Below are 13,550 nucleotides of genomic sequence, written 5' to 3' on the forward strand. Positions count from 1 at the left end.
TAGTGTAAACCTCGGGCGTGCAGCTCAGGGTCGGCATCCCGGCGCTGCCGATGTGTTTTCCGTGTCTCGGGCGCGCACTTCGGGATCGGCCCTACGACGACGAGCCCGTACACGAGCCAACTGTCGCTGACGCTCGCAGTAGGCAGCTTCTTCGTGAGGAGCACGCACTACTGGTGGTCTTCCCACAGTTATAGGTGGTACGGAATGTGCGGAACCACTAATCGAAAGCTCCGTGTATTGGGCACAAGGCCCACCACTGGAGATGCGGGCGCTGCAACCGTTTTGATGATTGGTTGGATTGGTGTGAAGATTGACGTCTTTGTGTTTCTTATTGAGGTTACGCGTACGTTCGGCTGTGACGGAGAGAACGACTTCAGTGACAGTGTGCCCGCAGTCCACCGCTGTCGCTTGCGTTCGATGTCTCGAGTTTGCTCGGTGGCGTGGTTAGCAGCACCCGCCCGGCAATGCCGCGCTTGCGGTTCTTCAAAATTAAATTGCTTCAAAATTAAATCTATCCGTCACGTAAGACAACGAATGCCTCGTGCCCCCTTAAAGCAATGGCTCATGCCCCCATAAGAGCAGCCTCCCCACTACGACAGAAGAGAAATTCTACGCTGGAACGACGAGCGACAACACAGCCAGCTGTGGAAGAAGACGACGACGCTCGAGCCATTGCTGATGATGATAGTTTTAGCGAAGCCCGACAACGACAGCACATGGTCCACATAAACTGCTTCGCTGTAAAACACCGATTTTTACAGCGAAGCTGTATATAGCCAGGAAATTTTGGTCGTCCGCCAACAACCCGCAAACTAGCTCGTTCGGGCCATGGAGTTTCGATAACGTTTCGTACAGTAATCTATGGTTGGGGCTGCTCGGCGCAACGGCGCGAACGCGCCAGTGCGCCGTGGTCGTCGTCTCCTCCCACAGCGGGCTCCGTTGTCGCTTATCATTCCAGCGTAGAACTCCGTTTCTCTTCCGTCGTCGTAATGAAGAAGCCGCGTAATTTTCTCTCTCTCTCTCTCTCTCTCTCTCTCCTTTTTTACTTAGGGTGGTATGACCCTTTGCTTAAGAGGATAGGGGCCATTCATTGTTTTACGTGACGGACGCATTTACTAACAGAGGAGATACGAGAATGTGTGGGTCACGACGACCACCGATCAGGACAATAAATATGTTTGTACCTTTGTTCAAAAGTCTATGTCACCGCTGTGTCGTGTGCTAAATAACTTCGCTGGTCATCCACCTTCACAGTGGCATCGCTCATAACTTGTTCGTCCCGCTGCGCGATGTTCGGGTGCTCTAGGCAAGAATGCAAACGTCTGTACATTCGCGAATGAAGTATTAAAAAAACAATGACAACGAGCAAATATTTGACACTAGCACAAAACAGCGGAATATCCGAGCGAAACAATGGAACTTCTCGTATCAAATCGCGGGTCAGTGATGCGCAAGATACCAAAGCGGTACTTTTGAATCTGACAAGCGCTTATAAAACGAGAGAACGTCTCACTATCCACAGTTTGTCTGCAAGGACGTGTGCTAAGGCTAACAGCTATTGCTTGCGGATCAACGTTGTAGGGCGACGGGCGAGACAGCGTGAATCGCGACGACGGGCACACAAAGGCTAGCAACCGAGTGGAAACAAAGGCCAAGCTGGCACACCGCAGTTGCCTCGGTTTCGTACCTTTAACGGCCGCGAAGTGTCGCGCCTACAGACAAGGCTCCACGCAGCAAAAAAAAGAAAGAGTGATACGGCAAGATGCAGGCAAGAAACGGTCACCGAGAGAAACGGTCACTGTTGCTACTGTTTCTGCCACTGCGACCCGTGAAAACAGCCAAATTGGCACGAAGCACGCCAACAAAAGGATGGCGCGCGACCTGAACAAAGGTGAACGAGCAGAGAAGGAGAGATGCGAAGAGGGAAAGAAGATGGTGGGAGCGATTGGAGGAGCGTCGAACGCCTTCTTCAGCCTGCTTGGGGTGTACAGTGCCGAAACGGCAGCTTACATCCCTCCCCCCACCCATCTCCCATTCTCTACCGCCACCGACTATAGACATCTCAAGTGGTTGCTGCTGCAGCCGCAGTAGCACTGGTGATGGTGGTAAAAATAAAATAAAAAGATAATGAAGAAAACAAAAGACAAGCTCCCGGCGACCGCGACGCGCGCGCGCGTGCGTCTGTGTACGTAAAACCAGTTTTGGCCAGAGCAGAGATCAGCATTCCGGAATCCGCAGGAATCAAGAAAAGGACGGCCGGTGAAGGAGGAGGCCGGCAGGAAAGAACAAACCTCACGGGAGGTTATATATATATATATATATATATATATATATATATATATATATATATATATATATATATATTGTGTGTGTGTGTGTGTGTGTGTGTGTGTGTGTGTGTGTGTGTGTGTGTGTGTGTGAAGCACGTAGAAGCCAGGGATTTCGGCGTGTTTCCATGCGAGTCACCCTTTCTTTTCTTCATTCAGCGCGACACTAGCGACGCTCGGTCCTACGCGGCGTATGGGTATACCAAAGGCTCCTTGACGCGTGGCATCCGAGCAAAGCTTGGAAGCCGTTGCGTCAGGAGATAACAATCGTATTTTGTTCCTCGCACGCGTAAAGGCGGGATCGACGTCCGTAACGGCTCCGTGTGGTTTCGTACAACGCACAGAAGATCCTCCGTGACACAAAGAAGGCCTGCACGCCCAGGCGCACAGGCACTACTTTACGCGTTTTAGACGACACACTGCGCGGCATAGAAACATATAAGTAGAAAACAGCAAGATATGACGGGTTCCTCGGCCAGTGGCGAGAAGCTTTCGGTTTATGAGTGTGACTCAGACAACTAGCAACAGCTCTGCAAGCTTATAAGGCTGATCGCTGCCACCTACAGCCGCAGTAGAAAGCATGCAGTCGAACCCGAATGTAACGAACCCGGATAAAGCGAATTATTTTTCTATATTAAACACACGAAGCTTTCCGACCGGTACTAATGTAACGTAGCTCCGTCATTACGAAGTGGTCCTTGGATATACAGAAGTCGGGGCGTCTCCTACCAGCGTCATAAAGACGCTTGCGTGCCAAGAACGCACAGTTCAAAAGTATTCTTTTTGTTTTTTGTCAACGATAAGGTCATTTTACTGAGAGAGAGGTCAAGGCACAGGCAAAAATTATTGCTTACTGCGAACAGATTTTTTTTTGTAAATAAACAGACACATTATTTGCTTATTTTTTTTTCACTGTACATGCCACCGAGAGATCATCTAGCTCACCGGTGAGGGGCACGACGTGTGAAGTAGACAAACAAAACGTTGGAGACGGGAGCCATCACAAGCCAGCAACAGGGACTAATAAAGGCAGTAGATGTGAGTAGCTGCAGCAATAAGAGAAAATACACGCACGCCCGCACACGCGAGAGGCACAGGCGATTTGCCTTAGGAGAGGAAACAGGCCCATCCAGGAGAAGCGAGACCAAAGGGTACGAAGGAACGCCCCCTAAAAACGCGCTCCCTGACAAGCCAGGCGTTGCTCGACAACGAGCATTTTTCCACGCTCCGAAGAGAACGAACGCTGGCTCCCAGCAAAATCACGAAGGCATGTTCAGCGAAAGATGCAAAAAAGATGACGCGCTCAGAAACGAAACACAACAAAGACGATTTTTGCCGGCTCTCGTTATTTCCCGCACATATTCTATGTTTTGGCATGAGGAGGCGGGAGTAGCACGTAAGAAGCAGTAGAAAAATGAGGAGAGGGTGGGGAGGTCATGTGGCAGAACAGAAACCCTTCGAAAAAAAAAAACAACAACAACAAAAAACAAAAGCGCAGGACGGACGTCGAATGATGCAGGCCGCGCCGCGCGAAGCAGCTCGTGGGAATGCAGCGATAGCCGGAATGCGCCGGCTGTACGCATACGTATAAATGCGCATAGCCGGGTAATACGCGCATGCAAAAGCGCAGCGCCCGCATAACAACCGGGGATTAACGGCAAGACAGACAGACAGACCGAGGCGCGCAACGCGGAGCCTACATCCCCGCTGGTGCGGCGGCGCAAAGACACAAAAAGAACAAGACGAGGCGCGCAGCTCGGGCTGCCGCTGCCGCTCGCGCGTGAGATCACGTCGATGGCGTCGTGACCAGTGCTGCCCCCTGGCCACCGAAGCGCGCCCGTCGGAGGAGGCCCCATCGACACAAACAGCAACATAAAGAAACACGCTCAAAAAATGCGCGGGAAGCCTACTTTGGGAACGCGCGGGAGAAACGGGCGTTCGACGGCAAGCGACGACACGACGACTGCTCACCGAACAGCAGCAGCAGCAGGCGAGCAAGAAAGCTTGGCACGGGCGTGTTTCGCGCAAGCCCGCTCATGTCAGGGACGCGCGGCCACGCCACACGAGTCTACTCCGTGACACGAGGTGCCTTTGCGTCGCCTCCCGTGGCGTTGCGATTCCCTCTTCGTTGTTACGTGTCTGCGAGTGCAAGCATTGCTTCGGGAATGACCGCCGGATGCCCCCCCCCTCCATCGGCCCCCTCCACCAATGGTGGCGGTGCCCGCGGTTACGCCATGCGATTCGGAGGATTCCATCAGGGTCCGGGAGATGCAACCGTTCGAAAGCGCGCGCATGCAGGGCGCACCAGGTACTCGTAATGGGCCATTGTCTACACCGCAGGGTGGTGCCAAAGCTGCTCCGCGTCGGTCTCAGGAACGCGCGGATCGAGGCTTCGATGTTGCTATACAGACCCGCTAGCGAGACCGCAGACACCGAAGTGATGAGCCAACGGGCGTCCCACTGGGTCCTGCTTCCCACACGGTGCACGCCAAGCAGCGGTCGGCAGTCGAAGCGAGAGTGAAACTATACGTCGCAAACCGTGATGGCCGAAACTGTTGTGTCGGAGGTCCTTGATACAGTCGACAAAGGCCGCGGTCTCGCAGAGCCTACAGCCCATGCAGCCGCAGCGCAAATTGCATGTACGACAGTGGGCAGCTAAGGCTGCAACAGTAAAGGCCCAACCACACGCAGCCCGGGATACGCGTCTCGCTACGCGTACACGTAAGCGTACGCGTCTGCGTGCGCGTACGCGGGTGATGAAGGGAAGGGCGTCCAGCCACACGATACGCGCACACGTGCGCGCTTCGCTGCGCGTAGCACAGGGCTGACAGACCAGCTGCCCAGCGATGGCGGAAACGGTCGTCTTTGGCTTTGAGAAAAGTTTATCTTTAATTTCTTTATGGCTAGCCATGTTTATTTAATTTATCAATGTTAGAGCTAGTACATTGTTTTTAAGTTGAGAAACGCACGCTGTTCGTATCTATACATCCTTATGGCAAGAAAAGCTACATCAATTATCAACATCACGCGCGATAGCGTCTGCTTGCTCACAACTGCAGCTGACATCTGCGCGCGACCACGCACGACGTTGCTGCCGAGCCCTTGCTTAGCCGCTTGCTTCGCCGGCATCAGCGTTCTCTCCCCGTAATGTACCACATGAGAAAGAAGCTTTTGCTGCTGCTGCTCTTAAAACGGCGGCGGGAGCGCAGAAAGCGTCTGCGGCCTCTGCGGCGGCGACGTTGGTGGGTCCGGCCAGTCTTTCAACTGCGTAAAGAAGGACTTTACGGCTGTGAGTAACTTCTTTCCTTTCGATGATCTACAGTGGTAGAACTAGGAGCCAGTGTTTGGACATGGAGACTTATCTTCGTTAGGACAGCAATTACTTATCAGCGTTTTTAAGTGCACGCATAAGCGAAAGGGTTAAAGTAGTAATGCGGAGATCGTACTCGCAGAGCGCGAACGCCCAATTCGCAGAACAGCATCGCGTCGTCGGTGCAAGGTTCGTCCAGGTTGACAGCACCGATCGAAACGATAACGTGACGCACGCGAACAGGCGGAACGACAAGAGCAGGGTGTAGTGCGGAAAGCGCGAAAGCATAGGCGAAGATCGGGCTGATTAGCCGCCGGAAGCATACAGATAGTATATTGGATACGTGGTGACAACACCTCACGACGTTTCAACCGCCGTCTGTCTAACCCGTGTATGCCGTACGACATACGGTCATTAACTGTTCAGCGTCAGAGGGGAAGAAGCGCTTAATTGATTCAACAGACAATCTGTAATATTAATTTGGGGCTCCCTTCATTATTAACAGTAGACCATACTGTTTACACAGAGCTTGTGTAGCAGCCTCTTTTCTTGCACAAAATTTGTAAGGATTAAGTTTTGTAATACATTTTCTGCTATTCGATATTTTATTTGATATCCAGATTATTTTTTCTTCATTTGATTCGATTCTAAATCTACTTTTCGGTATTAGCACACCCCTACAAAAAGCTAAGGACTGCTAGTTATATTTGTGCCATTAGTATAGCACATAGATTCAAGAACACCTTTCTACACGTGTTGGTTGTCTTATATGAAGCTTGTGGAGGAGATACGATTTCCTATATTTTCTGTCTCTCAGAATTGTGACTGTAGAATATGAAGTGTAATGTAATTAAATTGTGACCTGGGGGGCAGGTTAAAATTCTGTGCGACTAATTTCGGAAGTTTCTTGGCAGTGGCCGCACGATTTTAATATACCGTTGACTGGCTCTCCTGTTTTGCCGAACCACTGTTTGTATTCAAGCACATAAACAAAGCAGGGGGTAAAATTAATGATGGCTAGTGGCTATACGTGTGTGTCTGTGAAAAGTGTACAGCTCCTGATACCTGCGCGTGTATATGGGCAGGGCATGGTCTTGCTGCCAGGCAATAATGCACCATTTTTTACAGATGCAACGGATACGTCAGGATGACCACGGATTTTTCTACAAGTTCTTTCGCAAGGCGCCGCAGCTCTTGGACAAGCTATTGAGCTTTTTAGCAGAGGCCCTCACACGGCAGCACCACATTCGAGAAACCCCTGGAGCCTGGAGAACGACTTGCTGTAGCATTGAGGTTGGTAAAGGACAGTTGCCCCTAGAGTAATAATGTGCGATTGCAGGAATACAGAACACCGTTTCTTTGTCATTTAATGTATCATTTATTTTATTTTATTTACATATTACTGCCCGCCGCCTTTTGGAAGCCAAATCAGGAAGGAGCCACAAAACATTGAAGCAAAACAAAAGAAAGAAGGAAACGACTGACAATGAGCGTGCATAAAAAATACTAATACATAATAATAATAATAATATATTAATAATAATCTTTATTTCTCTCTTTCCACAGAATACAGAATTATACACAACTAACTATTTATTAACTCATAAACACATAAAAAAATGGGACACGAAATGCTGATACAAAACGAGAAATAGTAATGATGGTACTGACAATGCGCGTGAAAAGAAATACAAGAAAAAAATGATCGCATGAGCACAGAGACTGAAAGTTTCCACTTACTGCATCACCAGTGTAACAGTTACGGCTAACTCTAAAAAAAACTGCCATCGACTGGCATCGCACAAAAGCTACCTCAGTGCTTTTGACCTTGCGCAACCTGTAAAACATGCACTGAGGTATGCTTGCACATGTAGTATTAAACAAAGGTGGTAGCTAACCTACACAAATGAATTTTGATCGTATGTCACCTGAAAAGGGCCCCCCACAGCCATGTAGATCATTGTGAAAAAAAATCATGTCATCATAATTAGTATTCAAACAATTGAAACATGCGTACTAATTTTTTTTCAACTTGCATTCAAGCTACTTGGCATCCCGGTAAGACATAAAAGACGTTGCCTTGACTTACTGTGTGGGGATTGAGGCGGCTAGACTCTGCAGTGGTGTGTAAGTCATATAGTGGCGATCGTGCCTGCAAAGTATTAAACAACTGCAGAACAGCACGACAGCCGCAGAAATTTCTTACATTTTTTTCAGCTTAAGAAATTTTTTAAAGCTCACATGCTGTTCACGGCTCCCGTCAGGTAGCCCTGCTTCCTGCCAGTGAAGCAGGGTCATACGTATAAATGTCTCATTTACACACTGCCTTCAATGTCACTGATTACGTACAAAGACTTTGGCCAAACATCCAATGCAGAACATGCAAAACCAATTCTGGAACTGAGCCACGGAACACAAAGAAAAAAAATGCAAGGAATGTGGCTTGTGGATGATAGTTGTGGGAGAGGTAGAGGTTGTCTATGTTGGCAGTGAACCTCGCCTCCTGGCTATGTGGTGGCAAGACTTTTGCCTTTCTGCTACCTCTTCTAATAATAATAAAACAATATGAAAAATGCTTGCGCTGCTAGAACGCCCCGACAGGCTTTACAACTTGCAGCATATAACCGAAATTTTCAGTGGGGTCTGGTTGAAGGTTTATTACATTTTTTTTATTTACAGGCATGTACAGGCATCTCTACATGCATGCACAAACTCTTCATGCACAGGTGGTGAACTCAAAAAGGTTCATTGCTGCAAGACAGGCTGAATGAGTAAACACAGATGAAAGCGATAAACATCTGTCTTGCAACAACAAACCTTTAGTTGCAAGTCAGTGCTTCTTTATCGTAGGTGTGTTGCTAAAACATGTTCACACATCTCTACAGCAGCAATGGCCAGCCAACCAGGCCCACAGATATCAACTTTATGAAATTCTTCAATACCGCACAAAAATATGGATACAACACAATGTAAAATGAACAAAAAAGAAGAGCTGAGGGGCTTTGACATGACAACAACAGACAAGGAAACATATATAAAGCATAAAGGAAAATAACTCATTTTATTTGTAATGTCAACATCACAAGGAGAAGGGAAATGAAAGTGGTCAAAATATAACTTGCCACTGGTGGGAGCTAAAACCAAAACCAATTGAGCTGGAGGCTGTTCCACCATCAATTTCATAGAATGTTTATGTGTACTAGATTAGGCTCTTGGAGTGTTCTTGCATGAGTAGCGTTGGCTAACACTGCCAGGGTGAGATCCAGTACATGCACATTCAGGCCCAAGAAAGTTTGCAGAGGGATAGCCATTGCTGCAGCTCTACTGGTAAAGCAATGCAAGCATAATTCAAAGTTTGTGGGTTTGTCTCCCATTAGTGAGAAGCTACCTTCTTATATACTTTCATTTTCCTCCTTATTTTTCCATTTCGATATAAAGTAATTAAATTCATCAATGATTTCCTTTTGTTTCATTGTCTCTTGGCTTTATTATACAAAAAGTACACATTCAAAAACATTAATCTTTGAATTACTCTCCTACTTGCATCAATGTAATTTTCATGTCGAAATGCGTATCCTCACTGACCTCTCTAATGTGTTTGAGCAGAGAGACGGCAAAAGTTCGAGGTCGTCCTGTGGTTTGCATCTTTTGATTGCACTTGAAACATTGCCTAATTCCTCCAATATTAACTGACTCTAATCTTTCTTTTTCCTTTTCCTCCCCCTTGACTTTGCTTCAGAAGCAATGCTTCCTAACGTATCCAGCCTACGACTGCCTGCTGAAGCCAGCGATGCTTCTGACTGCGGACTGCTGTGGTGTGCCTCAGAATCCTCAGGAACCAGAACTTCTTGAAACATCGGTGATTCAAGAGATTCTAAAATGCCCTGAGACTCCACAGACTCATGCGACGCCGAAGACAGAGTCGATGCTGGCGCTTGTGACTCTTCACTTGACGGTGATGGCACTTCCAAGTGTTGCCAGATCGGAAAACTGGCACATTTTTTGTTAAGATGTCTGCAGCACTTCCCTCCTCACTCAATGGGGGCACTGGTGGAAGGTTGGCGGACATCCTGCATGTGAGCGTAATAAGGGTTGCACATACTGTCAATGTGTAAATAATGTGCCAGTCTGGATGCAAAAATATATGAAGGCTCAAATCCGTCCACATTTGTTTTAGTGTGTGATTTTATTAGCGTACACTGAAGCTCTGAATCAGTTTTGTAGGGACAAAAGTGGCTTGCCTATACAACCAGAATGAACAGTTTCTGCATGCGCATAAGTGTAGCTTTTGTATCTTTTTCTGTTTTTGCTTGTGATGCATTTAAGCAGTTCTTACGAGATCTGCATGCCTAAAGCCTAGTGATTACTTCTACTCAAAACAGTGCATGATATTTGGAATGTTTCAGTTTTGAAATAATTAGCAGGAAGCATTCCACTACATTTACTCAGTAAAACCACTTAATAAATTTCATGTTGAAAGACCTATGCTTGCACTCTCTAAACATAGAGTAGTAGTACTGTTAGGTCTTGCTTTAGTATAAGGCTCTCTCCTGTTCTAGTTTTTCTACTGGAAACGTTTTTGGCTTGTAACTTTGTTTTCCTTTCACTTGTTTGTAAACTTCATCTCATTCTAAACTGTTTTTCTTAACTGAATGTACGTCTAAACACAGTGTGAAGCTGTGTACGTAGTAATCAGGGCATTTGTTGTTTGTATTTAGGAAGTTACATCTAATAATGTTTGCCTTCTTGCCATCTGCCTTGTAAAGGGTGTTTTGGCCCAGCAAAGCTGACCTTAGCGAGCAAACCCTTCCAGAAGGTTTCTTACAGCCAAGCTTTTTTTGCCTCTTCTCTGGACTTTCCTACCGCTGCTCCTACTGTCTTGCCAAATAGCTCGCCTCATACTGATATTAATGCAGTCGTTGCACCATTGTCATCCCAGCTGACTACTGGCTACTGTGTTGCACGAGTGACCAGTACTGGACGTAATGCAAATACCAATTAAAATAATGTAACTAGATCGTGGTTTTAGCATGTAAAATTTCAATAATCATTTTTTGCACAGTGAAAATGTGTTAAACTGGATCATCTAGTCCTTCCTTGAAAATTTTGCTAAGCAGGAACAGCGTTCTCCACAAACATCGTGAAAGCTTCGCTTAAACGAGTAACCACACCACCTGGGATCTGCAGAATAACTGCAGGCTGATAATTAGGTAAGGACACTGCTGAGCAGACACAAAAAGAATTATCAATTACACAGCTGACAATGTCGTCAGTACTATGGCGCATTTATTCCTACAGCATGATGACACTGAATGAATCCCTAAGCAAGCTAGGTAATATTTGAGGGTCTGTGATGAAGCACCGATTTGCACACTGCTGGCAAGCAACAAAATGCAAAATTAAAACTGTGCATTGAAGTGCCCAAGGTACACATGAATATTGCAACATTCAATACTCAGTTAAATACTGGCCATTGACTTGCACGCTGCCTTCTAGGATCAGTGCACAGAATAAAAAAAAACTACTTGCATGTTTTGTGTTTTGTTTTTGTGTGTGCATCATGCAAGCCCTTTTCTTTTTATTCATCCTGCTAATTTGTATGTGATAGTCTCTGTACTTCTGTCTTATGATTTACTGTTAGGTTTTTAAGTGCTATTTTACTTGTTATTTTGTACCTGTATTTCTGCTTTCTCTGCTCCCCACTGCAAAGCCAAACTGGCTTTGTGGGTACCTAAATAAATATACAAAGCTATTCTTGTACTGCTTGTATGTCCCCTCACCGGATCACATTTAACGAAATATGCGATAATCGGAGCGGCGATGCAGCACAAATATTTTATCGCCAATTAGACAAAGCTGAATATAATGCATACTGTGCGTCGACTTGCTTGTGTAAGCACAATATTGAGTCGATTCCCATAAGTGCGGTGCATTGCCAGCTATAACACAAACATACGGCATCGCCGGTTAACGTGGTAAAGGGAAAGCACTAAAATCCCGTGTTTCATTTTTAACACGCCGGCTAAGGTGGAAACTTCAAGATCACTTACGGTCTACTCTCCATTGTGTGGCGCAGAAACATCATCTGGTCGAAAAACAGCCAGATGACGTCGTCCTGAACGTCGTCTGGCACGGCGCGGCTCTTTTCTTTCTGAAACGTATTCCCAGGCGCCGAAATTTATTCCCCGCGGACTTCCATCACTTCTGCAGCGCTGGGATAACGTCATCTGCACAGATGAAACGCGTTTTAGACATCTGCGAGTCGGCTGATGAGAGAGGCAGCTTATACCAGTGCCACACAGCTAGGCTTTCGATGGCGATCGAGCGCGATCAAATTTCTCGATCACGATCGGTTCTACGCACATTGCGCGGTACAGGCAATCGTGATCACAAAATCCGACCCCGATCGGGCTCGATCGCGATTGAAACTGCTCCGCTGTGACGCCCGTATAAAATTCCGAGCACTCGCCTGTTCGGCAGCGTTGGGAATGACGATCCACGACCACCTCGTCAAGTGCTTGTTCTAGTGGCGCTTGTGTTTCGCCTGCTACCAAAGCGCAGGTCGAGCCTCAGCGCAGGCGATCAGCGCTTCGTTGTTGATCGCCTCCATAGCCTCTGTGCTCCATCGACACGAAACCAGCAGCGACTCCCGGCGTCTCCGCACGATTCTGAAACTTCAACAACCTTTCCGAACCGCCGGAAGTGTACATGCGGCCCACGTGACGTCGGTGCACAAGCTGCCACTTCCGTCGCGTACGCTCAAACAGACGCCCAAGATCAAGACCTCCTTGACGCGCGCGTTTCCTGCGCGTCTGCCCTCTCTAGACGCGTAGGACAGGCGCGTACGGCCTCGCAGACGCGTGACGCGCAGCCAGGCGCGCACGATTCACCGCGTGTGGTTGGGCCTTAAGAGGGTGACGGGAACAAAGGAAGCTCGCATGTGCGCTATCGCAACTGCGGAACTATGGCGATATCCAATGGCCCTACCGGCGACTAGGCTGGCATATATGACTACTGTAAGTGAAGAGTTGATTGTAACGCTGAAGAAATCAGGAGAGCACGCCCAGCTTCACTCGCCATTGCGTAAAGAGATCTGCGACATGTCTAGCCCATTCTGCAAGCGAAACAGAGTACAACGACTGTAGTATACGCAGAGAGCGAGAACGTCAGCTTCCCGCTCAGGACGCAATCTTTTTTACAAGGCCTCTTAGACACTATTTTCTCCACAGCGTGTTTAAATTCGCAACAGATGTCAGCCGGAGACAACTTTCGCACGACAATACTGACACAAAAACGGAGAAGAGACCACGTTTATACAGTACATCGCCTCGCGCTGTAGCACGTGCACATAGGACGGCAAAGCCTGAAGGCTCCCCTTTCGCCAGCGGCGCACACCACACTCTATCTCTCTCCCCCAGATTTGAGAAAACATTCAGCGAACTGCGCATCTTAGCGAATAGCTTCTTATAGTTGTTCCATTGTACCTTGGCTTATCTACAACCCCTTGATTTACAAAAGAAAGAAGAAAAAGAAAGCCACCATTAATCACGTTAACGACGGTAACGTGCAGCCCGCGCGCCATTACTATACTCGGCCGTGTAGAGTACAGCATCGCGGCAACATTTAGGGAAACGCGGTGCAACTCATGTAAGCGCGGGCATACAGGCCTCTGAGATCTACGGTGTGCAGCAGCCACTACCCTTGAGATTTGGGAAGCGCAATTTGGCAGGTATTTGAATCCCACCGATGGCAACGGTTGTTGTGGTCGCACCGATGGTACGACCTGTTGGGAACTCGGCGCTGACGCCCGTGGTTGCACCTGGGTCGCAAGCCCCAAGGGTAGCGTTGGCCTGGCGGCCTGGGGTACAACTGGAAGCATCCGAAGGTCCCGGCAAAGCATGAGTCGACTGGTA

General features: G+C 47.8%; 2 protein-coding genes and 1 long non-coding RNA gene across 5 annotated transcripts in view; 1 reads left to right on the forward strand and 2 right to left on the reverse strand.

The window, feature by feature from the left end:
* The window catches only part of Egfr (epidermal growth factor receptor), a 226,427-nt gene that overhangs the window by 131,482 nt on the left and 81,395 nt on the right, over positions 1–13,550 (reverse strand). The gene's annotated exons all lie outside the window — the stretch shown is intronic.
* LOC142571946 (uncharacterized) lies at positions 5,002–11,391 on the forward strand. The gene is made up of 3 exons (XM_075680688.1): positions 5,002–5,616; positions 6,766–6,930; positions 9,377–11,391. Exons 2-3 carry the CDS (start codon positions 6,766–6,768, stop codon positions 9,644–9,646), a joined length of 435 nt encoding a protein of 144 aa, XP_075536803.1. The 5' UTR covers positions 5,002–5,616; the 3' UTR covers positions 9,647–11,391.
* On the reverse strand, positions 8,673–12,539 carry LOC142571947 (uncharacterized). Its single transcript, XR_012825982.1, has 3 exons — positions 12,107–12,539; positions 11,688–11,864; positions 8,673–9,707 (listed from the first exon to the last, which is right to left on the reverse strand). It is a non-coding gene; the product is annotated as an uncharacterized LOC142571947 (long non-coding RNA).

The sequence above is a fragment of the Dermacentor variabilis genome, chromosome 2 (genome assembly GCF_050947875.1).
Source record: "Dermacentor variabilis isolate Ectoservices chromosome 2, ASM5094787v1, whole genome shotgun sequence".
Classification (NCBI taxonomy): domain Eukaryota; kingdom Metazoa; phylum Arthropoda; class Arachnida; order Ixodida; family Ixodidae; genus Dermacentor; species Dermacentor variabilis.

What these genes read in the sequence shown, in the direction of transcription:
- LOC142571946 (XM_075680688.1), top strand. Translation starts at nt 6,766, where the DNA reads ATGCAACGGATACGTCAGGATGACCACGGATTTTTCTACAAGTTCTTT. An exon ending in CGACTTGCTGTAGCATTGAG is followed by an intron (nt 6,931 to 9,376) that starts GTTGGTAAAGGA and finishes ACTTTGCTTCAG; the next exon opens with AAGCAATGCTTCCTAACGTA.